At 50.7% G+C, this 25,998-nt stretch overlaps 4 protein-coding genes across 10 annotated transcripts; 3 read left to right on the plus strand and 1 right to left on the minus strand.

Annotated features, from left to right (window-relative positions):
• Positions 1-308: 308 nt before the first annotated feature.
• Positions 309-4,001, plus strand: tomm34 (translocase of outer mitochondrial membrane 34). 3 transcript variants are annotated; one of them, XM_061291000.1, is made up of 7 exons: positions 309-468; positions 1,115-1,248; positions 1,658-1,757; positions 2,106-2,258; positions 2,666-2,965; positions 3,028-3,154; positions 3,228-4,001. In XM_061291000.1, exons 2-7 carry the CDS (start codon positions 1,125-1,127, stop codon positions 3,393-3,395), a joined length of 972 nt encoding a protein of 323 aa, XP_061146984.1. In that variant the 5' UTR covers positions 309-468; positions 1,115-1,124; the 3' UTR covers positions 3,396-4,001. The 3 variants fall into 3 exon arrangements, with proteins under 3 accessions (XP_061146984.1, XP_061146985.1, XP_061146986.1); XM_061291001.1 differs by having other exon boundaries at positions 339-589; XM_061291002.1 differs by lacking the exon at positions 309-468 and adding an exon at positions 717-1,036.
• On the minus strand, positions 3,972-7,499 carry LOC133162073 (14-3-3 protein beta/alpha-like). Its single transcript, XM_061291005.1, has 7 exons — positions 7,338-7,499; positions 5,943-6,102; positions 5,713-5,853; positions 5,453-5,576; positions 4,870-5,033; positions 4,703-4,798; positions 3,972-4,393 (listed from the first exon to the last, which is right to left on the minus strand). The coding sequence occupies exons 2-7, from the start codon at positions 6,093-6,095 to the stop codon at positions 4,337-4,339; spliced, it is 735 nt and encodes a 244-aa protein (XP_061146989.1). The 5' UTR covers positions 6,096-6,102; positions 7,338-7,499; the 3' UTR covers positions 3,972-4,336.
• fer1l4 (fer-1 like family member 4) lies at positions 7,474-21,994 on the plus strand. Of its 2 annotated transcripts, none has more exons than XM_061290975.1 (50): positions 7,474-7,979; positions 8,145-8,380; positions 9,187-9,242; positions 9,338-9,426; positions 9,619-9,718; positions 9,782-9,876; positions 9,943-9,987; positions 10,051-10,239; positions 10,365-10,425; positions 11,092-11,223; positions 11,559-11,621; positions 11,694-11,778; positions 11,851-12,016; positions 12,241-12,421; positions 12,494-12,680; positions 12,759-12,838; positions 12,937-13,062; positions 13,131-13,200; positions 13,387-13,481; positions 13,599-13,707; positions 13,783-14,002; positions 14,169-14,301; positions 14,381-14,481; positions 14,563-14,650; positions 14,781-14,897; positions 14,998-15,150; positions 15,303-15,507; positions 15,778-15,902; positions 15,991-16,125; positions 16,212-16,385; positions 16,462-16,572; positions 16,634-16,807; positions 16,880-17,054; positions 17,310-17,431; positions 17,502-17,621; positions 17,796-17,856; positions 17,935-18,014; positions 18,093-18,227; positions 18,301-18,423; positions 18,508-18,635; positions 18,768-18,938; positions 19,357-19,511; positions 19,630-19,811; positions 19,871-19,956; positions 20,022-20,120; positions 20,212-20,329; positions 20,488-20,611; positions 20,679-20,882; positions 21,235-21,335; positions 21,496-21,994. In XM_061290975.1, exons 2-50 carry the CDS (start codon positions 8,302-8,304, stop codon positions 21,820-21,822), a joined length of 6,255 nt encoding a protein of 2,084 aa, XP_061146959.1. In that variant the 5' UTR covers positions 7,474-7,979; positions 8,145-8,301; the 3' UTR covers positions 21,823-21,994. The 2 variants fall into 2 exon arrangements, with proteins under 2 accessions (XP_061146959.1, XP_061146960.1); XM_061290976.1 differs by having other exon boundaries at positions 20,679-20,941; positions 21,496-21,817.
• Positions 21,995-22,122: 128 nt separating this feature from the next.
• Positions 22,123-25,885, plus strand: sh2d5 (SH2 domain containing 5). 4 transcript variants are annotated; one of them, XM_061290986.1, is made up of 10 exons: positions 22,123-22,335; positions 22,941-23,006; positions 23,070-23,150; positions 23,195-23,320; positions 23,399-23,545; positions 23,629-23,829; positions 23,916-24,102; positions 24,489-24,597; positions 24,921-25,080; positions 25,291-25,885. In XM_061290986.1, exons 2-10 carry the CDS (start codon positions 22,956-22,958, stop codon positions 25,510-25,512), a joined length of 1,284 nt encoding a protein of 427 aa, XP_061146970.1. In that variant the 5' UTR covers positions 22,123-22,335; positions 22,941-22,955; the 3' UTR covers positions 25,513-25,885. The 4 variants fall into 4 exon arrangements, with proteins under 4 accessions (XP_061146970.1, XP_061146971.1, XP_061146972.1 ...); XM_061290987.1 differs by having other exon boundaries at positions 24,492-24,597; XM_061290988.1 differs by having other exon boundaries at positions 22,124-22,335; positions 23,246-23,320.
• The last annotated feature ends 113 nt before the right edge of the window (positions 25,886-25,998 follow it).

Below are 25,998 nucleotides of genomic sequence, written 5' to 3' on the forward strand. Positions count from 1 at the left end.
GAATCTTTAGAATCAGTTCATTCAAAAGATTTGTTCAAAACAATTGTTCACCGAATCGTTCGGCCCCTCCCCACACATTGATCCGTTGTTGAATGGGCAAGGCAACAATTGCGTCACTGACTCGTTCGCGAACGGGAAAGTCAGCGCTCGTTCACTCACTGATCCGTTCTCGCGATGAACGGGAAATGCAAATCACTCACAGATTCGTTCAACTTATAAGTTACGTTATTGCATGTTGGTTGAAGTCATATAAACTGAAAAAAGAACGAATCACTTCATGAAGTGGTCACTCACGTTCCCTGAAAAGATTCGTTGTATTGAACGAATCGTTCACTCACGTGCCAACACTAGCGTGGTCATTCTCCCCGCTGACAAGTGAGCACAGCCGGTCGGAAAGTTACCGGCACGCCGCAACCCTCGACCGCATTTTGCACAAGCAGTGCCAAAACGACCACCAAAACAAAACAGGTATTGGGGGGAATGGCTGTGCCGATGACGTTGGCGAGTTAAGGACATTTTAAAGTCTATGCGCCGTCTGCCATCCTTTGTCGCTGAATCCGTCACTTAGCGTCCGAAAGCAGGCCGGCCGGTAAGCGATACACCTTCCCTCCATTCCCCAAACATGGCTAACACGCCGGCCGGTGTTGCCCGCAGCCTATAAGCTTTTAGTCGTTAACCTTAACTTCGACCTGAGCTCAGCATCCGGAAGTTTGCCGGTTAGCTTAGCTTCCGGCCTTCGTTTATATAGCTTTGTTAGCTTAGTTTTAGCAAGAAAGTGGCGGTAGCAACTAGCATGACAGACCTACTCGTCATGTGCCGTCTGGACTTAATTATATTTTCGGAAACGAACGAAAAATTAAGCTTGTCGGTCTAATAAAAGAGACGGGGGATTTATTTTTCACTAATATTTTCTTATAAATGACAAGTTAGCCAATGTCACGAATGCCCACCGGGCCCGTTTCTCGTCCCACCCAAACTTGATTGTTTGAATTTGGGTGGAAATATCAGTAATTGAGAACTGTCCAGCCTTAACAAGGTTGTCTGGGTGTATGTTGTAACAATGATTCAATGGAAGCCAGCCATATATGCTGAGTTTCAAATTTTCCCAAAACAGGAGAGCTACAATGAGTCCGAAAGCGAAGCCGTGGGCTGAGCTGAAGCAAGCCGGCAATGAGTGCTTCAAGGCCGGCCAGTACGGAGAGGCCACCCGCATCTACAGCCTGGCCATCAGCGAGCTACACAAGTCCGGTAAGTTTTTCAATAAGCATTGCCACACGTCTCATCATTTAAGCTTGAACTACGACTAATGGACTAAAGTCACATACACTTGATGAACATACTTTCAAGTGCTTCATTGGAGGGCAAATTGGCCTCCTTTACACTAGCAGTAAAACTCTGCATTTGTTTTTCTCAGGTGCCATGAAGGCAACACACTTGTTGCTAGGCAGAGTTCCTGCATAGCATAAGCTTGATTTTGTCCTACGCGCTTACCAAGTGCCTCTGCGCTTATCGACTCCACTTGATTTACCTGGCTACAAATTCGGTTACCTAGATTTTACTTCATTCTTTACATTGTTTGGTATTTCATTTTTGTGTTTGTATCAAATATGAACTTGTCGATATCCAATGTGCGGTGACGTTTGCACCTGCCCTGCAGATCCAAAGAACGTGGAGGAGTTGAGTGTGTTGCACTCCAATCGTGCCGCCAGCTACCTCAAAGAAGGAAACTGTGCCGAATGTTTCAAGGACTGCAACATGTGAGTACGGAACAGCTAGTTCATCCGTGATCAGCAGATTCCCCAAAATGATATCATTTGTCGTGAAGGTTTAATTGCTTTTATACCATAATTAAGAAACAAAGAATGATCTCAAAACAACGTGATGAGGTTTTGGATTCTTAGAATTGTCAAGTGTTGCCTTAACTTGACAGTGAACAGGCTTTAGGCTACTTTCCACCGCGAGGCTGCGCTGCAAGTTCGTCCCTACGTAGCCACCTAGCAAGTGGCAGACCTTCCTACTTCCGTTTACGACTAGCACCCTGGTTCCGTACCTCCCTGTAAGAAGTGCGCAACTTTGGACAAAAGCTGGCCCTGCTCCTCTGCTAGTTCTCTGGAGCTGCTACCGTTCAACGTGAAATCTTTGCTGCGCCGGGCCGCCGCCTCCGAGGCCCAGGAGCGTTATCAGCAGGCCTACGTGGACTACAAGACGGTGCTGCAGCTGGACGCTCGCATCGTGGCTGCGAACGACGGAGCCAACAGGTGCGTGCTAACGTATGCATACTTACTAACAAGCGCCGTGTGTTTGTGTCAAATGATGTAACGAACAAGGTATCTTGTCACCTTGGTAGGGAACTACATGGCTAAGCCATTTGGCTACTAGGTAACTAGCAAGCTTCCCGCTTACTTAGTTGGCTACTTAACAGGCTTAAGTTGTGAAATTTCCATCAATTTAGATTTTGTTTGTACACTTGTTTATTTTTTCCATAAGAATATTTAGTCTCTAGAGCACCTTTGTTAGTTTTCATTCTTTTATTGTTATGAAAATGCTCCGCTTCAGTGGACGGTTTATTTTGTTAGTTTCCATTAACGGTAATCACCTTGCCGCTTACCAATCTACTTAGCTCCTACGAGCCCATGGAATTCCTGTTTTTTTTATCTTTTTGTAGAATGACAAAAGCGTTGACGCAGGTCAATGGTCCGTCGTGGCGCGAGAAGCTCCCTCCCATCCCCGTTGTACCTCTGGCAGTTCGGGAAAAGCTCAGCCAAGGACCCGCTACCGTGCCGTCGCAACACAACGGTGTGGCGCCGAGCCACAATCTACCGGCTGAGGGGGACGTCCAGAAAGCCACATTGCTGAAGGAGGAAGGAAACGCACTGGTCAAGAAAGGGGCGCACGCCCAGGCCGCCGAAAAGTACACTCAAAGCATCCTCCACCACGGCAAAGAGGCTGCCACCTTCACCAACCGGTAGGGAAGCAAGATGGCCGAATGAGCCGAGCTCCGATGCTAACCTGTGCGCGTTTTCTCAGGGCGTTGTGCTACCTGGCGCTGAAGCGCTACCACGATGCCCTCAGCGACTGCGACGCAGCGCTCGCCATCGACGGCGCCAACGTCAAGGCGCTGTACCGACGGGCGCAGGCGTACAAGGAGCTCCAGGTGATCTACCTTTGCTCTTATCTCGCCACTTGCTCAGCCTCAGCTAACTTAGCAGTTTGCGTTTTTTTGTCAGGACGGGAAAAGTTGCATCCGAGACCTGAACAAGCTCCTCACCTTTGAGCCAAACAACACGGCTGCCATTAAGCTGCTGCAGGAAGAGCAGCAGCGGCAGCAGCAGCAGCAACCACCACCACCTCCGCAGGAGAAGAAGAAGAAGAAGAGCAAGAGCAGGAAGAAGTGACCACTGGACACTTGGTTCAGAAACATGATAGAAGGCGAAAGTGAGTGAGTGGAGTTGGGGTCACCTAGCAGTCGGCCCGCCACTTGCGGCCATGCCCATCCTCTTGACCAAAGTGCTTGAAATCCTTGTCGTCATCTTGGGGTCTTTGATGTGGTCACTGGTCACCATCTCGTTTGATTCGATCCCGTCTTCACCGCGCTCCTCTCAAGCGTGTTATTGCCAATTTTCCTGTCATGGTCCCAGATGGCCGGATTACCTACCCACCTCCTTTCTGTCCTAATCCCCTGGTGCGATACGCGCCTTTAGTCTTTCACGAGTTTTGTCTTTAATCTCGTCATTGGTCACCACATGGCTGACATGGATCTCTTCTATCGTGACTAGGCATTTCATTCTGTGGCGTCATTGATCTTATCGTTTGTCTGCCAATGTCATTGGTTGCCTTTTTTCTTGCAATCTTTAAGATCACATCTGAGATCTTTGTCAGTGACACCTGTGTTTTTTCATGCCCCCCCCCCTTACAAGTCTATAGGCCAACATGAGCTTTGGGAGCGAGAAGAAAGGAGTCGTGAGCGTTACTGTTGAAAATAAACACACAGTTTAATAACCTTTTTTTGTCTTCTTGTTTGGATTGAAGTGGAATAAAAGCAGCCAGTGGGCAGGACTAACAAGCTGGCAAGAAGTTAAGAGGAGGAGGAAAATAGTGATAGATTTAAAAGAAAAAGAAAACCTCCTAGTGAGACAGGACGGGCCAGAAGGTTCTAAAGGAGCTTTTGGAGTGCCAGGTTCAGCTGGAGAGCGGCAGGAAAAGAAAGAGGGGGGGGGGTCCATGCGGCTGCTTCTTTTACAGAAGATGAAGGAGGAATGAACATTTGTGTGCATGAAGACAGGAGAAGGATGAGCGGAGGTCGGATGACAAAGGAGTCGGTCGAAGGTGTGTAGGACTAGTTCTCGCCCTCTCCGGCCTCCACCTCGTCACCCTGGTTGTCTGATGTCCACAGCTGAGGGAGACGCAGACAGACACACACAGTCACTTCCTGGTTACAAATTTGAATCTTAATTATCGTCTTGCTTGTTGAGCTTTTTAAAACTGCCTTCTTTCTGTTCAATTCTTTTGTTTTGACTTTTTAAACCTTATTTGGACTTCTGTGAATTGTATTTTACAGGATTTAAAAAATCACCTGCAATTCCAAAGAAACTGTCAGTTAGCAACATTCAATTGGCATCTTCAGAAGAGACCAAAATGGAACTGGATCAAAACAATGTGTTGAATGAATCGTCTGTCGAGGCGCGCCGGAGTTTCCACTCACAGTCAGGTTGTCCCTTAGTAGCTGCATGATCAGCGTGCTGTCTTTGTACGATTCCTCATTCAAGTTGTCAATTTGTGTGATGGCCTCATCAAAAGCCTGCCCGGGAAGGAAGCGGTTGAAGTTTCAGAGTGGCGCCCAGGTGGCAGCTGACATTGCCGTCGTGTTACCTCCTTGGCCAGACGGCAGGCTTTTTCCGGCGAGTTGAGGATCTCGTAGAAGAAGACGGAGAAGTTGAGGGCCAGGCCGAGTCGGATGGGATGCGTGGACTGCATTTCCTTCTTACTGATGCTAAACGCTGTGTCGTACGCCTCCTCGGAGTTGCTCACCGTCTCTTTAAAAGAGAGACTTTGATCAATCAACAGCCAACAGGTAATGCAAATCCAGCTGCTCGAAGACTTGTGCGTTCCTGTGATACAAGTGCGCTCATCCAAAAGAGAGCTGTTGTGCCATCTGCTGGCCACGGTCAGCACGTTTTACTTTCCCATTTGAACAACGGGAGCGTACGTGCACGAGCCACCGCTCCTGTTCGGTTGATCGAATGAATGTTTGCTATCGTGGACATTTTCTGTCAACGGCGTTCCGGGTCGTGACGAGATGCCGTCTTACTGGAGAAAAATGACTTTTGACAGGACGAGGCACCATCTTCCTCCATGAGAGCTTTGACTTCAAGATGCTGTCTTACTTACAGCAGGATGGCAGAAGGTGGCCACCTCACGACCATCCCGCCAGCGCCTCAGCAGCAAAGCTCACCCTTCTTGTCCTCTCCGGCCGCCACCTCCGACAGGTATCTGAAGTAGTCGCCTTTCATTTTGAGGTAGAACACTTTGCTCTCTGGCAACTTTGCGTTGGCGATGAGGAAATTGTCCAGAAGATTCTGGAAGGAGATGGGCACAGGAACAACAACGACAGCGTGTTCCTTTGAGATATTCATTTCTCTTTTGTTATCATAGGAAAATATCAACAAGCCGAACAAACACAGACTCTCCAACTCACGACATGACGGAACATACCAACACGTCGTTGCAGATGTCCTTGAGCTCCTGCTCAATCTTGACGCGGTAGTCGCGAGCCATCTGCTGCTTCTTCTCGTTGCCCTCAGTCTTCTGCTCGATGCTGGAGATGACGCGCCAGGACGAGCGGCGAGCTCCCACCTGCCGGCAGGAAGGCAAGGCCGCCGCCAAAGTCAAGAGCGCCGTGAAGAATGAGAGGACAGCCAGCGCAAACGAGGTGGGAGTCGTACCACGTTCTTGTAGGCCACGGACAGCAAGTTCCGCTCCTCGTTGGTCAGGTCCTTGTTCTGCTCCGTCACCTGCTTCATGGCGCTCGCCATGTCGTCATAGCGCTCGGCCTGCTCGGCCAGCTTGGCTTTCTGCACCAGCTCGTTCTTGTCCATTTCGTGGCTACGGACAACAACGTGGGCGTCACCGCACGGAGCTTGGTGAAAAGCCACCGACGACCCACCGAGGTAGGTCCGGTCCAACGGGGAAAAGGCGGACATCTGTCCCGGCTACTCGGTCGCTTCCCTTATACGCGACCCCTATATCTTCCTTCATCCAATTGGCCACACACCAACGATTTCAATCCCCGAAGCGCCTTTCGTCATCGTTCGGCAAACATCGTAATCGACCAATTACAATTAACGGCCAGTAATTTCAATTGAGAAGTCATTCAAAATGACACCTTCTCATTAACTATTAGCCAGCCGCTAACACGCGAGCAAGCGCACCGGGCGAGTTGGGTGGGGAGCCTGTTAATGGCTTCATTCCTCGCGACGCAGTCACAAAAGAGGTTTCAATTCGTCGCCTCCGGTCGTCAATTTGTCGCGGCCGGCGAGCGTTACAGCAGGCTCGGACTTTATTCGCGAGGCCTGCAAGCAGTTCCGCCCCCGTCGACTCCGCCGCACTCCCCTGTGGAATTTTAAGATGGAGGCTAGCCTAGCATGCTAGCCGGACGACGAGACACTCGGATCGGACGCGTTTAATCAATAACACGGGCGGCATAAACACGACCACTGGGGCTTGTCGAAATATGACCGGAAACACGCTTCAATCAAAGCAAATTCAATCCGCGAGTTCAATCGCGAAGGAAGGGGAGTGGGGGGGGGGGGGGGTTCCTGGGAAAGGAGGGTGTGTTAGCCCACGCCATGACGGAGCAGCGGGGGCTACGTGAGCGCTAGGCTGGGTAATCGGACGGATTTTCCACCACTCTGACTGAGCCTGCCGGTGGGAACAGCCCACAAATGCCCACAATAGGCGAAGATAAGCCGCCGTTGCCGCCAAAGACGGGCCAGCGCGTTTAAGCTGTCAAAAAATAGAGGCCCCAATCATCGGCGACTCCCTCATTGCACCGTGCCGCGCGTCGCCCGGGGACCGTCGCATCGGAAGCAACATTGAGCAGGGTGGGATAAAAAAAAAGCACACGTCGTCATACTCAGGTGTAGTCGAACCGGAGCACTGCTGGGTACTTTCCCCGTACGCGGCCCCAGCGAATCTCGGCCTAAATCCAAACCACAATGGGCACCTTCCGCCGCGGAGGAGGCAAAAACGACCGCCGCTCGGGGGTCGCGCCCGGGGCCTGCAAAGCGAGAAGCTTGCTGGCGGCGTGTGCCGAGTGCATGCGAATGTGGTTAACTCACTTTAGTCGGGTAGGAGAGTTGGCGATTTTCAATGACCGACGTGGTTTTTATCGAGCCGTCCTCCTCTCGCTGAACGGGGATTCAGGGCAGTACCACTTCCGCCTGCGCTGACACTTCCGCTTCCTCTAAGCCACACCCCTCCCCCCGCCGATATCCATGGCGACGCCACTCAGGGGCTTCCAGGCATCCCGGCAGGGGCTTTGACGTCAGAGCCGCCATGGCAACCGCTGACGACTCCACCATGACGTATTGATTCAGTCTTTTATTATTTGCGGGGTGTTTTTTTATCCTAAGAACTTATTAAATGATTTACAATTCTTTTAGTTAATTTATTTACAATATTGCAATTCATTTGCGTTCGTGATTTTTATTTTTTTTTAGTAAAAAAAACAACAACTGTCAGGTAAATGTTATGTCCATCCATTATCTGTACCGCTTGTCCCCGCTGGAGCCTATCCCAGCAGTCATCGGGCAGTAGGCGGGGAACACCCTGAACTGGTCGCCAGCCAATCGCAGGGCACACAGTGACAAACAACCATCTGCACCCGCACTCACACCTACAGGGAATTTGGAGTGCTCAATCGGCCTACCAGGCATGGTTTTCGGATGTGGGAGGAAGCCCACGCAGGCGAAAACATGCAAGTGAGTGGCAATACATAGTATGTACCGTTGCAACTGCATATGTATTGCGCAATTCCAGCTTCATTCACTTGTTCTTATGATGGAAGTTCATCAGTGTCGTCGAACATTGGAGGTTCTGCAGTACATAATGTGATGTTTGTCATGTGCGTGTGTGTGTGTGCCTAGTCAAAGGAGGAAACTAGTCAAGCCAGTCGAGTATCGTTGCCCGGTCAAACACGAGATTGGATGGGACCAGCCCCAACCAAGACGCCAACACCAAAGCATGAGCTGACATTGAGACCTTGAGACATGTAGACAGGCGCCATCATCCAGCTCCTTCGCTATGTCCATCAGCGTGAACGTGAGGAAGGTGTCCAACCTTCCGGGAGGATCCCTGCGAAGAGTGGAGCTCTCCTTTAGAGGTGAGTTGTCTGCTTGGGAAAAAAAGGACATCGAAAAACACCCCGAAATGTCTCGGATGCGTGAGGGAGCCACTGCTCCACCTGGCTGGCTCTTTTTTCCTCCTCTCCTTCTCACCATTCCTTCCAAGCAAGGGAACTTTCCCCCGTCAGCTTCTTTGTTCTTGAGTGGAGCAACGCAAACATGCTGAAGCAGCATTTAGCGATTCTGCTGCACATAGAATTAGGTGCCAAGTTGCCAACACATGCTAAAGCATTTTTCTATCGTTCTCTAAAATCATCTTCTTGCACTGTGCTCATTTTTATTTCTTTGCATTGCTTTGAAATTACATTGAAATGCTTTTAATTGTTGCACGTTTAATTCGGTGAAGCATCTTGTCTGAAAGTGCCTCGACTTGAAAAAATAGAACGTTGTGACATTTTTAAGACAACTGCTTTCAGAGAAACATTTTTTTCTATGAAAATTAAATCTATAACTGTAGTCACACTAGAAAATAGCAATTCTTTTTTTGAAAAAAACATACAACCCGATTTTTAGACATTTCTCTCCAAATATATTTAACTTTTTTAATCATTTAATCTTACGACTTTTTTTTGTCAAAAATACACTACTTTAATGCAAGATCATGATTTTTAAAGAGTTCTTTTTCCATTAGAAAATGTTCTTAAAATCTGTCACTTGGGAAAAAACCCTTTGTAAAAACATCCAATTTCATTCTTGTGTTTTTTTCTTCCACTATTACGACCTTATTCTTCTGGTGCGATTTGAGCCGTTGCTATGGTAACGTGTTTTGTTTTCCACCCGCCAGGATTCACCCAGAAGAGCCGAGTGATGCACAGTGATGGTGTGGCTGTCTTCAATGAAGTTGGTGTTTTTTTTCTTTGATAATTTGCTTTCATCAACAAAACAAACAGTATAACAATATCACATTTAATGCGTGTGTGCTTCCGTGGATGCAGCATTTCCGTTGGCCTCATTATGGCAAAGTCATCCGACATGAAGTGTTGACCATCAGAGTTTACAACTTCAGTAAAGTCTTTTCCAATAGGTAACCCCCCCCCCCCACACGCACACACACATGGTGTGATCTATGTGTGCTTATGTACAATGAACCAACAATAAACTAACCGATCATCAATTAACAACAACTCACAACAATTAATGCTAGATGTGTGGATGTGCTTGTCTACATGTCTACATGTGTGTGCACATGTTCATATTTGTGTGTGTGTGTGTTTAGACTGCTGGGCAAGCTGGTTGTGGGCCTCCAGCACATTGTTACATCAGGGAGGCTGTTGCTACAGGAACCGCTCACGGATGGCAACCATCTCCTGACTGATGTAAGTGTGCAATCCATACATGCACGTTTGTGTGTGCGTGTGGTAATCATGTTGCTGGAGTAGATCTATGTGGAGTTGGACGTGCACTACAATCCTGTGGAGGGCACCGCAGGAGGCTGGGAGGGACAGGATTTCATCAGCGTGGGCGACCAAGTTGAGTAAGTTAGTTAGTTTGTTAGTTAGTTAGTTAGACGATTTAAATTCTGTGTGTGTGCATCACTCAGATTGTCGCTGGGCTTCGTCAACGAAGCCTTTGAGGATGAAGAGAGGTGAGAGCGACTTCACCTCACACTCGCATGATAGCATGTGCAGCAGTGCGGTCCACTCTACAGAGCGGGCCCTCGGCCGTTGAGTCGTCCGGAGAGGGAGCTGGAGAGGGAGGCTCGGCATCTGGGACGCAAGCTCATCGTGGCGCAGGGCGGCCTGGATGAGGAGGACGACCTACATGACTACGACGACTATGACGAAGACGAGCTGCTGGAGACGGAGGCGTGCGACATCGTCTTCGCTCCCTTGATGAGGTCGGCTTCGCTATTCTCATTTTAGATGTGTGTGTAGAATGGTTTGACGCACAGGTTGAGTCTTTCTTTGCCGCCATTTAATACTTACTTTAGTACTTTGTGTGTGTGTGTCTGTGTGTGTATAGTCGTTCCAGGCCACTGTCAAGACGTGTCGCCGCAGCCACACCAAAAGCTCAAAGCTTCCAGGTAAGAATGCCACAAACAATAAAAATGACAGGGAAGGGCTTCCCTATCACAGGTCCACCTTTGAATTTTTGGCCCACTCCAAGAAGAGTCGCTCAAAAAGTGCAGAAACTTTTGAGCAACTTTTGAGCAACTGTCATTTAGCAAGGCTAAAGGGAGACTGTAGTCTACTATGCATTACCAAATAACCGGCAGGTGACAACATGATGACTCTCATTAGTAAGTTTTTTCCATTTTTCTACATTTAGTTGGCCACTGAGGTCATTGGTTAGCTGATGACTTTGTTTGTTCGTTGGCCAGCCAGACGCTTTGGGCCTTGGTTTATTTGCTAGTTGAATAGATGTTAGTCGCTTGCTGCTTCTTTCTGGCAGTTCTTTTGTCAGTCAGTCATTAGTTGCTAGGTAGGTAGTTAGTTGATTAAGTTGTCATTTGGTTGGGTAGTTATTTCATTAGATTTTTTTTTTAGTAGATTTGTTGGTTGATTGGTTAGTTATTTGAATCACTGGTTAGTTAGTCAGTTAGTTAGTTAATTAGTTGAGTTAGTGGTTGGTTAGTTTATTAGCTGATGATTCACATTTAGTAGTTGGTTGTTAAATCATTGTTTTTTTTTGGGGGGGGGGGGGGGGGCGGTGTCCGCAGCAGTGAACGTGTCCGATCGGGTGCTTGCAGGTGAACGTCAACATCCTGGAAGCTCAGAAACTGGCGGGCGTTAACATCAACCCGGTCGTGTTGATCCGGGTGGGGCAGCAGAAGAAACACACGGCCACGCAAAAGTCCACCAACTTTCCCTTTTACAACGAGGTACACAAAGTCAACCGAGCCACACCACAGCAGACACGACAAAGACGGGAGCACACCTTTTAGGACAGCAAACTCCTTTTAGGACAATGCAACACTGCGGTTGAAGGCAACGAGGAGCACTAGCAAACACGGCAGAGGGCAGTCACGCGTATTTGAAGTCAAAATCGAATAGAACATCTTTTGCCGTTCAAGCCAGTATAGGACTGGCATCAAACATGTTGTCGGACAGTCGGGCCCAATCAAAAACATGCAGGCACCTTCTTTCCAGAGGACGTGCAAACATCTCGTGCTGCAATAAAAGCCAAGCGATGGACTAACTTGAACCCCTGTTGCAGAACTTTCAGTTTGAGTTCCACGAGACTCCACAGGTTCTCTTTGACAAGGTCATCGAGATCAAGGTCATTCCCGTCGCCATGGCATGCAGCTTGTTTCCATGGCAACAGGCTGCCAAAACTCCTCCGCCTTTGCAGGTATACCACCGCCGCATGCTGGCCTTCCTCATGAGCCACGTGGGAAGCTCCAAAATGGACATCGCCACCGTCTTCCAGCAGCCAGGTACCAGCCAGGTACCATCCAACCAACCCGGCACCCTCTTCCGTCCCTGATGACGGCCCAACTCCTTGGCAGAGCACCGCTTCTACCAGAAATGGGCTCCGCTCAGCGACCCGGCCGACACCCGATCGGGGGCCAAGGGCTACGTGAAGGCCACCCTCAGCGTCCTGATGAAGGGCGAGGCTCTGAGTGCCCCGAGCCTGCCGCCTGACATGCCCAACACCAACCAGGACATTGACAAGTAAGTTGACCCGCACTATTGCTGAACATGTTTTTTGTCGGGGGATTCAACCCAATCAGAAGGGTGACATGAAGCAAGTCAAGACAGATGAGGCCACGCTGGGCTGGCTCATTTGGATCATTTCCACAGCACAACAATCTTCTCCCAAAATTTAAGCGTGTGAACCACGCTGAACGGAGGCGGGGCTTTTTCCGTGGGGGTCAAATGCCATGTGTTTGTGACAGGAATCTGATGCTTCCTCGCGGGATGCCTTCCGAGCGCCCGTGGGCTCGATTCCGGCTGCGGGTCTACATGGCGGAGGGTCTGCCCACCATGGATGCCGGCTTGATGGGCCAAATGTCCAAAGTCACGGAGCGAATGGTCTTCATTGACCCTTACGTCCAAGTCACCTTTGCTGGACAACAGGTACACAAAAACCAGACGGGCTATTCAGGTCCGCAACCTCGGGTTCGAAGCATAGTGCTCGATCCCTCTTAGGGGGAGACGTCTGTCGCTCGCGCCACCAGCTCTCCGCTTTGGAACGAAGAGATCTCCTTCGTGGAGCAGTTTCCTCCTCTAGCCCAGCGGATCAGAGTCCAGGTCCTTGACGACTCCAAGATGGGGGACGTTGCTCTGGCCACTCACTTCCTGGACCTGCGGCAGATTTCAGACCCCACAAGGAACGGTACACGCTGAAAACTGCTCCGTTGCCAGCTTTGTGCTCTTTAAGAAGCCTTCAGAGTGTAAGGGTGTCCGCCTGCAGGTTTCAAACCTACCTTTGGACCGTCCTGGGTCAATCTTTACGGTTCTCCTCGGAACTCCACCCTCGGAGATGTCCACCAGGTAAGCCTCTCAATGGATGCTTCTCTTGGCTCTCAAATGCCCGAGGACAGACCGGGACAGGGCGAGCCGAAGCTAATCCAGACAACTGTCTTCTCCAGGCTATGAACCAGGGCCTCAGAGAGGGAATCTTCTACCGCGGGCGAATCCTTTTGGCGCTCTGTGTAGAGATTTACTCGTCGCCGTCCGCTGTCGCCCCCGACTCCAGCTCGACTCCGTTAGCGATGGTATTTGAATCTGCCGCATCCGTTCTGCTCAATCTGCTCTGACATGGCCCTGTGTGATTCTGTTGAAGGTGAAAGGAACGCTGGGCCGGTTGGGATTGAGGAAGACACAAGGCAGCAAGAAGGAGAAGAGCGAGGAAGGTGAGGAATATGCGAGCACAACATTGTTTTGGTCAAATCCTGATTTATAGCCTCTTTCTTGAACAATTATTATTTTAACAATGATTAAGATTTATTTTTGCTTTCCGGGCTTTGATTGGACAGAAGTAAGATCCTTCAAAGTGCCAACGACACTCAAAATTGTTGCTTTTTTTTTTTGGCACATAGCTTCCAGCCGATTGAGCGACGAGTCAGGCGAGGCAGGAGTGGAGGTGCCAGAGGCGGTGACTGTGGATGTAGAGGAGATTCACCCACTCCCTGAGGTCAGCCCCGAGAAAACAAAACAAAAAAAACTTACTTCTATCTGCCCAACGAAGGTCATTTAATATTAAAATAAGCATTCAAGCAACTTTTGTGTGTGTGTGTGTGTGTGTCTGTAGGGTTTCCTAGGGGGGAAAGAAGACTTTCTACTCTTTGCATCTTTGTTTGAGGTCACCATGATGGATCCATCAGTAGGCAGCAGGCCCGTGGTCTTTGAACTTTCCATCGGTAAAAGGAACACCTGACACAACAAGCAGCAGTAAGAAGGACAACCCAAACCGTCAATGGTGGCGTTGTCGGCAGGAAATTGGGGTAAGGCGATTAGAGGCAGGCCATCCAGGAAGAGCCAGATTCAGGAAGAGGTGCAAGCAAGCCGCCGAGAGCTGAGCCAAAGCCAGGAGGACACCGGTGAGGAGCTGCTGGAGTCCGAGGAGGAGCCGGACACCGAGGCGGTGCTGAGTCCCCAACACGAGAACAGATCTGTGTCCGAACCCCTGAGGCCGCAGCCCACTGAGTACGACGGGTAAAAGGACCTCCGTCGAGTTTCTGAAGAGTGTGGACAGGAGGGTCTGTCTCGCTTATATGCCCGGCATCTCCCCCGTGCGCTGGCTGCTCCCGCTCGCGCACGGCTCACCTTTTCTCAGCCACGTCTCGCCCGTCCGTGCCTGACCCGCGTGCCACCGCCTCAGGTCGTTCCAGTGCATCCCGCTGCAGGCCCCCTGGGAGAAACACAAGCCCTGTTTGTTTGTCTGGAGTCGGTTTGAAGAGCACAGCTTTCGTCTGCACCAAAGCAACTGGCTCAGCAAGATGGCGGACAGGCTGGTGAGGTGGCGCCGCTGAAGCTGGCCGGTAAGTTATCGCTCACATCCTGGGAGTAACTATCTGGGGCGAACGGCTTCAGGAGATCGGTCTGGACCAGGTGGAGCTTCTCGGGCGGAGGGCCCGCAGTGGCATCAAGGAGCGCCTAGTGCATGTGCTGCTGGAGCTGGTTACGTCCTGCAAGTCAGCCACCGCCTGCATGTCGCAACCTGAATCGAAAAGCCTCCCTTTTCAAACATTTTTCTTCTCAATTGTTAAACACAGGCAGTTCCGACTGTTCTCAGATCGGCGTGCTCAGTTTCGTCCCAACAATCTGGACACGTGCAGGAAAGACTTCATCAGGAAGAATTTGGTGAGGCTCTCGTATTTTCATGTACCTGGGTCGGAAATCTGTCTGAAAAGCTTGAAGCCACGTGCATCAGCTCAAATGAAAACGCTTTCCAAACATGAGGAACCCTTGTCTATGCACGGCTCATTTCCAGGTTCTGGTGGCCAGGCGGGCTACGAGGATCAGGCACAGCATAACCAGGCGAAGGCTCAAACAGCAAGTGACGGATGTCAAAAAACTCCTGAGCAAACTTCGACAGCTGGCCCAAGAGGTACAGCACGACGTCACATCGTCACGTCCGCGGCTTCTTGGTCTCGACTTAGCGCTTCTGCTTCCAACGTGAGCTTTGACACCGTCTGACCCGCGAATAGCCCCAGAACACCATCCCCGATGTCTTCTTGTGGTTGCTGAGTGGAAGCAAACGTTTGGCCTACGTCAGGATACCGGCTCGCTCCGTCATCTTCTCGTTGGTGGAGGACCAGAGGGGGCGGGACTGCGGTCGGGTCACCACCCTCTACATGAAGGTCTGTCGCTCAAACCGAGAGTCTGCCTTGGAAATGCATTGCCTAGTTGCCCGTGAGGCTCGTGATAGGAATGTGTACCGAAATCCTGCGCAGCTCGGTGAAACTGGCTCCAGAGGCTAAGTTCTCAAAACATTCTGCGATTCTGTGACTAGTCTCCGGGAGGTTCCACCAGTGAGATTTTTGCCAAGCTAGAGGCGTACCTGTGGCTGGGCCAAGCCAAGTACAGCAAGGAGGCCATTACCTCGCTCCCGGACGAGTTCCTGCCCGTTTACGAGGGCTCGCAGGAGGATCAGGAAGGGGGGGCACCACTGGTCACCACGGGAACCAGGAGGTTGCCCGTCAAACTGCACTGCCAGGGTGAGTCCGTCGCCGTTTTTGCTTGGCCGACGCAAAGTCCATCCATCTATTTTCTGTCGAGGGCGTGCTGGAGCCTATCCCAGCAGTCATTGGGCCAATCGTAGACCAACTACCACTCGCACTCACACCTAGGGGCAATTTGGAGTGCTCAATCGGCCTACCAAGCATGTTTTTGGAATGTGGGAGGAATCCAGAGTGCCCGGAGGAAACCCACACGGGCACGGGGAGACCATGCAAACGCGTGTGTGTGTGTTGCATTTTGTGTTGCAGACAGCCGCTACTTCCAGCTGCGATGTCACCTCTACCAAGCGCACGGCTTGATGGCGGCCAACGACAACGGCCTTTCCGATCCCTTCGCCAAGGTGCTCTTCTCAACCCAGTGTCAGATGACCAAAGTGAGTTATATATGATGATCTTTGATTATGGTTCAAAAGTGCAACACAAGCGTCCACGCATGTCATGCACGCGGCGTGTGCGCCTCAGGTGTCGTCCAACACGCTGTCCCCAGCGTGGTGCGAGTGTTTGCTGTTTGAGCGCGTCCTGCTGGAGGGCACGATGGAGGACCTCGGGCGCGACCCTCCTCTGGTCATCATCCACATCTTGGACTACGACGCCGTGGTAACGCCGGTCCTTGCTCACCCGCTGAGAACCGGAGCGGTGGCAGAAGGAAGGTCGTAATGCGCCACTCTGGAAAATGTGCTCAGGGCGGCCCCAAGCTTCTGGGCCGAGCGTTCGCCGAGCCCGAGTTGAAACCGGCGGAGGCGCTCTACCGGAAGCCCCATCTGCGCTTCTTTGACATCAGCATGGGGAGGGCGCCGGCCGGAGAGCTGCTGGCCGCCTTCGAGCTCATCGAGCTGGACTACTCGTCTTTCGGCGAGGTGACGCTGCCGCCGTTTGAACGTAAACAAGAAGTAAGAGCGTCAAGCTTAACCCCTGCGTCCTGATGTCGGGCAGCCGTCCCTCCCAGGCAGCGTGGACCCTCGGGAGCTGACCTACTGGCCAGAGCGGCGCTGCTACGACATCCCGGAGGGGGTCAGGCCGCTCCTCAGGAGCTTCAAAATCGAGGTGCACCCCTGTCGATGGACAAGAAAATGTATGTTGGAGGCCCATTTGAGAGGCCAGTCAGTATTGTTTGCAGGTGCTTTTCTGGGGATTGCGGGAGCTGAAGCGTGTGCAGCTCTTTGAGGTGGAGCACCCCCTGGTGAAGTTGGAATGCGCCGGACAGCAGCTGGAATCCCAGGAGCTGGAGAGCTACAAGACCCACGCCAACTTCAGGGAGCCCGTGCGCTTCCTCCGCGTGGTCAGTTCACGCGTTTTGGGCAACCCCCCTCCCCGAAATTGGGCTGACATCTCGTCGTCGCCTTCCCGTCAGAAGCTGCCGGACCAGGCCTACCTCCACCCTCCTCTGATGCTGTCTGTCGTGGAACGCAGAGCGTTCGGACGGCAGGTCCTGATCGGGACCCACGTGGTCCGATTCCTCCTGGACTTCGCTGCGCCTGGGCTCTGGGACGAGCCGGATGACGAAGAGGACGAGCCGAAACCCAAAGGTAGCTAAAGCGCTGAGCGGCAAGATGAGTGGCGTGCATGGAGGGGGGGGGGGGGGGGGGGGGGGAATTAGTCGTCAAATTAGAATTTGCAAGCTCGGTTCAAATCACAACATGTCACCGGGACCGGTGGTAAGGTATCCGTAACCACGAGTCCACTTAGGAAGTTAAAGCACGTAAGACCCAAAATCAAACCTGATCTTCTTTGGAACCGCCCTGCAAGACATGACATCAAACCGGATCGTTCTTTGTCTCCAGAGAAGAAGACAGCCCCGCTGACGGCAAAGACCAGCGCACTGAAGTCACTGAAGAAGATAAAGCTCGGCAACCTGTCCATCAAAGAGTCTGCCATTCCCAATGCCGCCATCAAGCTGATCAACGTGAAGCAGCCGAACAATATTTCTTTCTTTTCTTCTGTCGCTTACCTGTGCCGTGTTGGTCTGCTCGCAGGCTCCTCTCAAGAAGCTGCTGAAGCCCGAGGATGAGGAGCTGGAGGAGGACGTGCCGGAAAACCAGGAGCTGGACTGGTGGTCCAAGTACTACGCCTCCCTGGAAGAGCTGGACAGACAGGCCAGACACATCAAAACACACACACACACATACACAAAGTTCCAGCAAACACAGCTGATGATGTCACTCTTGTACGAGTGGTCCAGTCATTCACGTAACTGTGCCACCTCACAGCAAAGATGGCGTCCTAAAGGTACATGGACATTGAATAGCATATGAACGTGTTTGTTGCAGGCTGCTGAGGAGCTGAAGAAAGAGGACGAGGAGGAGGAGGAGGAACAAGATCAAGGAACCGGTGTGCTCACCTTTCATTTTTATTGACAAAGCATCATTTGCGACGAATGATTCTCAAGTCAACAATTGTGCCGGTTAGAAGGAGTGAACGAGAGAAAGGCAGAAGATGCGGTGGTGCAGGTGGAGCCTCCCAAGCGCAAGAAGATGGCCACGCTGAAGGTTCCCCCTCGGCACGCTTTCGCATCAGCTTGCCCGAGTCCAAGGTCAACGTCGTGCCATTGTTCCGCGTGCGTTCAGTTGTACGCCAGCGACTTGGAGGCGGAGTTCAGTCAGTTCCAGGACTGGCTGCAGACCTTCCCACTCCTCAAAGGCCGAGCCATCGGCGAGGACGCCGACGAGGACCGGGACGAGCGTCTGACGGGAAAGTACAAGGTGCTCTGCTCTGGCCCCTCCGTTGCGCGTTTGCAATTTACCCGCCTTTGACTCAGCCGCTTTCTCCGCTCAGGGTTCCTTCCTGGTCTACCCGATGGATTCGGACGAGGAAGACGACGAGGTCGAGTGTCGGATCGGCAAAGGGATCCCCCAAAACACGGCGCTCAAGGTGCTGGTCCGCGTCTACGTCGTCAAGGTGACAAAGCGCTTCCCGCCCGCCGGCCGGCCGCTCGGTGTGCGCGGGGCCGGAAGGAACTCGCTCTCCTCATCCTGGTTCCAGGGCAGCAATCTGGCTCCGGCCGATCCCAACGGCAAAGCCGACCCGTACCTGGTGGTCTCCGTTGGCAAGCAGAGTCGAGACACCAAGGAGCGCTACATCCCCAAACAACTCAACCCCGTCTTTGGAGAGTAAGTGAGGGAGGGAGGAGCGTTTTGCTCTTGACCGCAGATATTTTCCAGCTCTTTTCCTTCTACCATGGACATTTTTTCCCATACACATGCATGTTAACCGGCACCCGTCCATCCGTCTGTCCGGGTCAGGGTCTTTGAAATGACAGCGTGCTTCCCTCTGGAGACGGAGCTGCTGGTGAGAGTGATGGACCACGACTTGGTGGGGACGGACGACGTGATCGGGGAGACCCGGGTGGACCTGGAGAACCGATTCTACAGCCGCCACCGCGCCACTTGCGGCCTGGCCCTCTACTACGACACGTGGGTTTGGTTGGCCGTCAGCGCCGGCCCAGCTTTCGCCAACCGCTCGGCTGACTCGGCTCATATTTCCCTTGCCGTTGCGTGGATGTTGTTGTCGTGCGATTCATCCCGCTTTTTTTCTGCTCTTTTCGTATCTTCATCCATCAGACAATAACCAGAATATTTCAAAACTGCGAGCGAGCCTCTTTTTTGGGTAGATGTGCTGACACATAGTCTCCAAAAGCCAAAGTTTGCCCTTTTGCTTTTTCTGTTGCCATTCTTTAAGGTCCAACCAGAATAGTTTGGAAATTCTAGCTCAAGAGGCACGTCACACCAGGAAATTTGTGTCTCACAAAAAGTTTTGCTTTGAAGCTATCATCTATTGGAGTTGACTTTGTCCTGAAGTCGTGACATGATCATTTGTGCCATGTGTCTGCAGCGAGGGTTACAACGCGTGGCGTGATGCCAAGAAGCCCTCCGTCATCCTGTCCGAGCTCTGTAAGAAGAACGGCATTCCGCCCCCGGAATATAGACTCATGGAGGTCAAAGTCCTCAACAAGATCTTCAAGATCCCAACCGATGCCGTCCCCGAAGGCAAGAGTGCAAAGCTAACTCCGCTTTTGACTTGGAAAGAATGTGATTTGTGTCAAACGGCAAAACAGTCATCCAGAATTGGAGTTCCAAATAAAAGTCAAAGATCTCGCATTTATAGATTTGCTAAAGAAGACGCCGCGTTCGGCCGAGGAGGAGGCAGCGTTGGAGGAGCACGCAGCCGTCAGCGTGCTGCGACGTTGGGACCAGATGAGCGAGTTTGTCCCAGGAGCGGTCGCACTGGTCCCTGAGCACGTGGAAATCCGCTCACTCGTCAAGCACGACAAGCCCGGACTTCCGCAGGTAGACCTGACGACCGCTCGGCACGCCGTGGCTTCTTTGACACGTGCCTGCGTGCGCAGGGCTACCTCCACATGTGGGTGGACATGTTCCCCACGGATGTTCCTGCACCGCCACCCGTGGACATCAAGCCCCGATTGCCCTTCCGGTACGTCCAGCTCGAGTTTCATTTTGTTTGAAAGGTATTGCGGTGCTCAAGTGTCTGATTTTCAGGTACGAGCTGCGTGTGATCATCTGGAACACGGACGACGTCTTCCTGGATGACATCAACCCGTTCACCGGCGAAGCCTCGTCCGACATCTACGTCAAAGGGTCGGCGTTGCGTGCGCGCTGGCCTCGCCAAACCGGCCTCGGCGAGCCGGCCGGCTGCTGATTGGCTGTTTTTTCTTTTCACGACATGCAGTTGGATTCGAGGCCTGGAAGGCGACAAGCAGGAGACGGACGTCCACTTCAACTCGTTGAGCGGGGAGGGGAACTTCAACTGGAGATTTGTCTTCCGCTTTGACTACCTGCCCACCGAGGTCATCCGGGACGCTTACCTCTCTGGCACTTTTTGTTGTTATCGATGAATGGAACCATGCGCTGGGCCAACCTGCAAAACAATCCCAGAATTCAACTTGGAGTGCGCTTGGTGAGTCTTCTTCCTCCATCTCATCATGTTGTTCTGCGTGCGCCCCAGAAAGAGGTGGTGTTCAGGCGCAAGGAGTCCTTCTTCTCTCTGGAGGACTCGGAGTTTCGCCAGCCGGCCATCCTCACGCTTCAGATTTGGGACTACGATCACATCTCGGCCAACGACTTCCTCGGTAAGAAAAAGAGAAAGAAAGAAAGAGAGAAAGAAAGAAAAAAGCAACGTGTGCTTGTTTGTTGGAGGCTCGTTGGAGCTGCGCCTGGATGACATGGTGCGCGGCGCCAAGTCGGCCGAAAAGTGCACTGTGCAGATGGCCAAGGAGCGCGCCGGCCCGCGGGCCTCCATCTTCCGCAGCAAGAAATTGAAGGGCTGGTGGCCCCTCACCCGCCGCCAGACGCCCGACGACCTGCAACGCCAGGAGGCCAAGTTCCGCCAGAAGAAGAAAGGTGTCAAGACGGACGACGTCTGCTTCACTGACACCGATGGAAACGTCCACATGCTCATGGTGGCCCCAACGCCAGCCAGCCCCGCCCCAAAACTGAATGCAGCCCCTTTATCCAGAACAAAAAACATTCAAATCGCGTTGTCCCTCACTATTCACGGGGTGACAGACCGGGCCGGCCCACAGATTGCAAAATTCCGCATAGAATTAATGCCCACTGGAATGTGACTGCATTCCGTTTTGGAAGAAAGTGCGACATGACAAAATGTCGAAAAAGTCACATGCTGCAAATACTTTCTTGTTAGACTCAAATTGTCTGTTGGTGTGTGTGTGTGTGTGCATGTGTGTGTTTGCAGGGCAAGGTGGAGGCAGAACTCCAGTTGGTAACGTTGGAGCATGCCGAGGCCAATCCGGTCGGACAAGGCCGCAAGGAACCAGAACCTCTGGACAAACCAAAGTGAGACGCACGCATGCACCCACCCAAGCATGCGCACACACACACACACACACACACACACACACAGAGTTTGTATGTAAAAAGTTGTTGACAAAAAAAAAAAGGGAATCTTTGGTCACGAAGCATCGGTGTGACTCAATGCTTTCCGTCATCGTTGCAGCCGTCCAACCATCACCTTCACATGGTTCCTCAACCCCATCAAGACCTTTGTCTTCCTCATCTGGAGAAAGTTCAGGAGGTTTATCGTGGCCTTGATAGTTCTGGCTGTGGTGGCGCTCTTCCTGGGCCTGCTGGTGTACACGCTGCCGCAACAAATCACGCAGCGCCTCGTCACGGGATGAACGGCGGCGGCGCTGGAGTCACGTTTGACGTTTTGGCCAAGTGCAAGCCAAACCCAAGTCAACCTTTTGCAGACTTTTGGAAGTCCTGTTGGCGCACCGCGCATGCTTGCTTATCACTCATTAATTCCACGTTGCTTAAACGTTGAAAGATTTTTGTAATTTTCCCCAATTTCAGCACCAACTTGGGGGGAATGGAGCGTCTTATTACTTTGGATGGATGGATTGGATGGATGGATGGATGGATTAATTTTTTCTCCACATCCAATAGTAAAACATTTTTTCCACAACTAAAATAATAAAATACATTTATATTTTTAATTCCAAGTTTTTAGACTGATTTAATTGTGAGCAAACTTTTTCAGACCTTAAAGTTCAAAAGAAACAGCACATTATTCATTTAGCCGTGAGGGTGATAACAATTAAGGGGCGGGGCCATCGCGTGGAGGTGTGCTACTTCCGCCTTCTGACTTGTGACGTCGCAACCGTTAACAAGTAGCAATGTGAGAGGTGCGAACCGAGAGGCAACACCGAGACGAAAAGCACATAACTTGGCTTCCCGTTCCTCGACCGCTCCTCTAACCCAACACCCACCCGCCATCTCGGCTTGAACAGAATACCTGGGTCGAAGCACCAGCCGAACTCGGACAGCCGGACTTCAGGTGACTAAAGGCGGCGGGGGCGTCGACGAAGACGGTCTCGGTTGAGAAGGGAGACGGTCCGCGACTGTTGAGACACTCTTGTTGTTTTTTATTATGGAGGAAACTTGTCGAGAAAATTCGAACAGAATACCTGACTTAGAATGTTTTTAATTTGATGTCTTCATTATTTCCGCCAACTTACTTGTGTGTAATTGTTGAATATAGTGAGAAATGCCATACATCATCTACTTTTTATACCACTACCAATATGGGATTTTTATTTTAAATTTTACAACTGTTTCCCCCCAGATGAAATAGTGTGAATAATCGACAAACTAGATTGGAATTTCCGTGTCTACTTTGAGTACATAGCATAAAATATGAACACTGTTCATGTCCAAGTGGTGCTTGGGATTTGCATAATTGCAATGTGGACCTTCAAAGTGGATAAAAATCCAATGCTTATCAGAAAGAGTATCTATATCAGTGTGAGGGCATCCTGAACACGGTGTTCCTCTTTTGGTTTGATTTGACAAGATCAAGTTGACAAAAATTGCTTTTCAACTTAACAGTAAATAGAATTCTTCCTCTTTGTACATTGATGTAACCTGTATGCCTACCTGCAGAGATCTCCAGACGGCATGGGAGAAACAGCAGTTAGAGAGGATGGTGCAGTGATCCGATCAGCTGAGGTCAGCACTATTAGTATATTACCGCCATTATTCGACATCTAATGCTCCATTTTGGCTCCAAAGTATGTCGGGTCGTTTTCGGTGGACGACAGCTGCCTGGATGACCAGATGGATCAGTTGCACAGGAACCTGAAGACCCTGAATGTAAGTCCTGCTGCTTGACTTTCAAATTATTCCAAGTTCAAAAGCCTTTTTTTTCCCCCCATCCATTTTCTGTACCACTGTACTTCTGCTGTCAGACATGCAAGAAAAGTAGGCCTGTATCCCTCAAGTTCTCCATCAAAGGCGTGAAAATGTATGACGAGGATGAAACGGTATGGATGTTTATTTCATTTCTTTTCTAACTGCACTTAACAATTGGTATGTGCTCCAACCTGTCTTCCGTCCTGCAGACCCTCCTGATGGCCCACGCCCTTCGTAGAGTGTCACTGTCCACCGCTCGGCCCAGCGACTCCCAGTTCGCCTTTGTCTCCCACAACCCGGGCAGCGGCGACGCCCAGCTGTACTGCCATGTTTTCAGAGCCAGACACGCCAGAGCCGTAAGAAACCCGATAGATTTAGAAATGACCGTTTCATGTATGCATGGGTGAAGAAAGTATGCGCTTGCCCGTTTTCCTTTTAGGCTCAGTTCCTGAACCTTCTGCTGTGCCGCTGTTTCCAACTCTCTTATTTGGAGAAGCACCCGGACGAAGCCCAGGAACTCTCTTCCGGCTCCGCACCTCGACGTAACCCGTCGCTTCTCAACCATGGCTTCCCGCTCAGTGTTAGCGCCCTGGTGTCTTTCAGAAGAGCTCCCTTTCGAGGCTTGACGTTCGGATCCAAGGTCGTCAGACAAAGTGGTTTTACTTGTTTTTCAAGACAGTTATTGAAACACAATTGATGTTTGTTTGTTTTTTTGGCGGCATGCAGAAAGATTACAAGGTTTGTGACGAGCAGCCTCTTGGCAGCCAAGACGAGGTCTTTCCCACCTACTCGCCGTCCCTGGTGCGCAAGAAAGCCATCCGCAACAAAGTGCTACGCTCCGGGGCTTACCGCTCCTTCACGTTCACGCCGCTCAAGCAGCGCCACGTGCAGGAGCGCCTCAGCGCCTCACAAGGTGGGCCCGCGGTTCACAAGGCGCTCTGCAGATTCAGGGAGTTGATTAGGTAATGCCTTTGCTCGCTCGATGGGGAGATCACCTGGAGGTGTTTCTTTGTGAGCTTTCGCAATCCTGTCACGGGTGCTCACGTTTGAGTCTCGAACAAGATGGAACTTGTTTGCTTTTGCTCATGTTTGATGTTTGTCCTCACCTCTTGCGAGTACAGCGATTCCTACCCACACACACATTATTAGCGAGGGTGTCAAGCAACGTTTGTGTTTCCAAACTCTTGACTGGTGCCGACTGTCTGTGACTAGCCAAGTGCCAATTTACTCAGTGTACATGCAATGAAAGATGTGTCCATTGCAACAATCTCAGAAGGATGTCTTCTCTTGTCCGTGCAGTAGAAAAGGACCAAGACAAGATCCCAGCAAGACGATCCCGGATTTCGAGCCTGGCCGAAACTGAGGAAGCGCTGGCTCAGGCTGTGTGGTGTTGGGATGGTATCGCAACGTGAGTCGTATGCTTTTTTTTTTTGTTTCATATTTTAAAACTCTTCTCGGGTGTCTTGATAACATGTACAAAATCCTTATGTGAGAAAACCTTAAGGATCACAAACTGTAAAACAAATGCAACCCTGCTGAAATTAGCCTGCCCTGCTTGGCCAATGAAGAGTCCAGCTTCGGTTACCATGACAACCACCGGAATCTCCATTTGTCACACCGAATCCCAAGATTTGTTAACGTTTTTACTTTAACATGCTTGTATACTAAATGTATAGAAGTTCATTGTATGTCCCGTTTGAAAACAATGCAGCTCCTTTTTCCGTGTCACAGTGACAGTAGCTACTCCCTCCTGGCTGATGACGTTTTGGGATCCTACCTCCTGTGCCCGCACCCCAGGAAACCCAAAAGCGGATCACTCATCATTCGCTTCCCGTCTGGCCTCATCACCCACCTCATTCAAAACACGCGTAAAGGGAATTTTCTCTTGGAGGTAACCGGACAGAATGAGCGTGCATGCCAATCACTGTTTTGTGAAACTCCCAGCATTTTTGTCATTTTAGTATTGAATACATATTGCTGTCAATATTGATTAAGTCGGGTAAATTCCTACTGAGTCACCAGATGCAGTAAATGTCATATTTCTCTCAAAACTAAATCGAGAAATGTTACGTCTATTCTTTTTGTCTGTGGCACGTGGCAGAAATGCAAAGCTGAATTTAGTTCCATCGGAGAGCTGATTGAAAATTACACGGAGAGCCAGGATGGACTGCCGTGCCGGCTGAGCTGTGCTCGGGTCAACCACTGCTACGAGTGGGAGGAGGAAGACTACCCAGAGCCCAAAGCCCAGGAGCTAGACACAAACTTGAACAAAAGTAGAATGCAGAGGATTGGGAAAGGGAAGTGGATGAAATTTGGACACTAGAAGAGGGCAACTGCTAACCCTTTTTTTTTTGTATGTACATGTCATCCTTCCCTAAGTCACATTACGTGTGGTGGGACATTTCAAAGTTTATTAATGCTTGGCGCACCTTTTTATTCACCGTGTTGGCACTTCAAGTTTGTAAAATGTATAGGCCATTTCTTCAAGGCTGTTTTTTTTGTATTTGCTGCTTTTATGTTTTTATATGTGTATTTTTTTAAATCAAGTTCCACAGTGTTTATAAGGCATGTACTTGTCCTACACAGTATTTGCTCAATCTTTATGGGAAAAAGAGCCCAGGTTGTTAAATCTGATGGCAAAGCTGTTTCCCCCCCTCAGTTTTCAAAATGCTGCAAATATATTTGTTTAAATTCAATTGTTTTGTTGGCATCACTAACGCTCATGTAGCACTTTTGCAGATACCCAAATACCTATGTTGTAGTAATTGCCCTTACCAAGATGGCCACTGGACCAGAACCTGCTGTTCTG

The sequence above is a fragment of the Syngnathus typhle genome, linkage group LG11 (genome assembly GCF_033458585.1).
Source record: "Syngnathus typhle isolate RoL2023-S1 ecotype Sweden linkage group LG11, RoL_Styp_1.0, whole genome shotgun sequence".
Taxonomy (NCBI): domain Eukaryota; kingdom Metazoa; phylum Chordata; class Actinopteri; order Syngnathiformes; family Syngnathidae; genus Syngnathus; species Syngnathus typhle.

What these genes read in the sequence shown, in the direction of transcription:
- tomm34 (XM_061291000.1), top strand. Translation starts at nt 1,125, where the DNA reads ATGAGTCCGAAAGCGAAGCCGTGGGCTGAGCTGAAGCAAGCCGGCAAT. An exon ending in GCGAACGACGGAGCCAACAG is followed by an intron (nt 2,259 to 2,665) that starts GTGCGTGCTAAC and finishes ATCTTTTTGTAG; the next exon opens with AATGACAAAAGCGTTGACGC. An exon ending in AGGCGTACAAGGAGCTCCAG is followed by an intron (nt 3,155 to 3,227) that starts GTGATCTACCTT and finishes TTTTTTTGTCAG; the next exon opens with GACGGGAAAAGTTGCATCCG.
- LOC133162073 (XM_061291005.1), bottom strand. Translation starts at nt 6,095, where the DNA reads ATGGACAAGAACGAGCTGGTGCAGAAAGCCAAGCTGGCCGAGCAGGCC. An exon ending in CCGTGGCCTACAAGAACGTG is followed by an intron (nt 5,854 to 5,942) that starts GTACGACTCCCA and finishes TCCTGCCGGCAG; the next exon opens with GTGGGAGCTCGCCGCTCGTC. An exon ending in ACATCTGCAACGACGTGTTG is followed by an intron (nt 5,577 to 5,712) that starts GTATGTTCCGTC and finishes ATCTCCTTCCAG; the next exon opens with AATCTTCTGGACAATTTCCT.
- fer1l4 (XM_061290975.1), top strand. Translation starts at nt 8,302, where the DNA reads ATGTCCATCAGCGTGAACGTGAGGAAGGTGTCCAACCTTCCGGGAGGA. An exon ending in CAGCCCACTGAGTACGACGG is followed by an intron (nt 14,003 to 14,168) that starts GTAAAAGGACCT and finishes CCACCGCCTCAG; the next exon opens with GTCGTTCCAGTGCATCCCGC. An exon ending in CCGCCATCAAGCTGATCAAC is followed by an intron (nt 17,432 to 17,501) that starts GTGAAGCAGCCG and finishes GTCTGCTCGCAG; the next exon opens with GCTCCTCTCAAGAAGCTGCT.
- sh2d5 (XM_061290986.1), top strand. Translation starts at nt 22,956, where the DNA reads ATGGGAGAAACAGCAGTTAGAGAGGATGGTGCAGTGATCCGATCAGCT. An exon ending in GCTTGACGTTCGGATCCAAG is followed by an intron (nt 23,830 to 23,915) that starts GTCGTCAGACAA and finishes GGCGGCATGCAG; the next exon opens with AAAGATTACAAGGTTTGTGA. An exon ending in TGTTGGGATGGTATCGCAAC is followed by an intron (nt 24,598 to 24,920) that starts GTGAGTCGTATG and finishes TCCGTGTCACAG; the next exon opens with TGACAGTAGCTACTCCCTCC.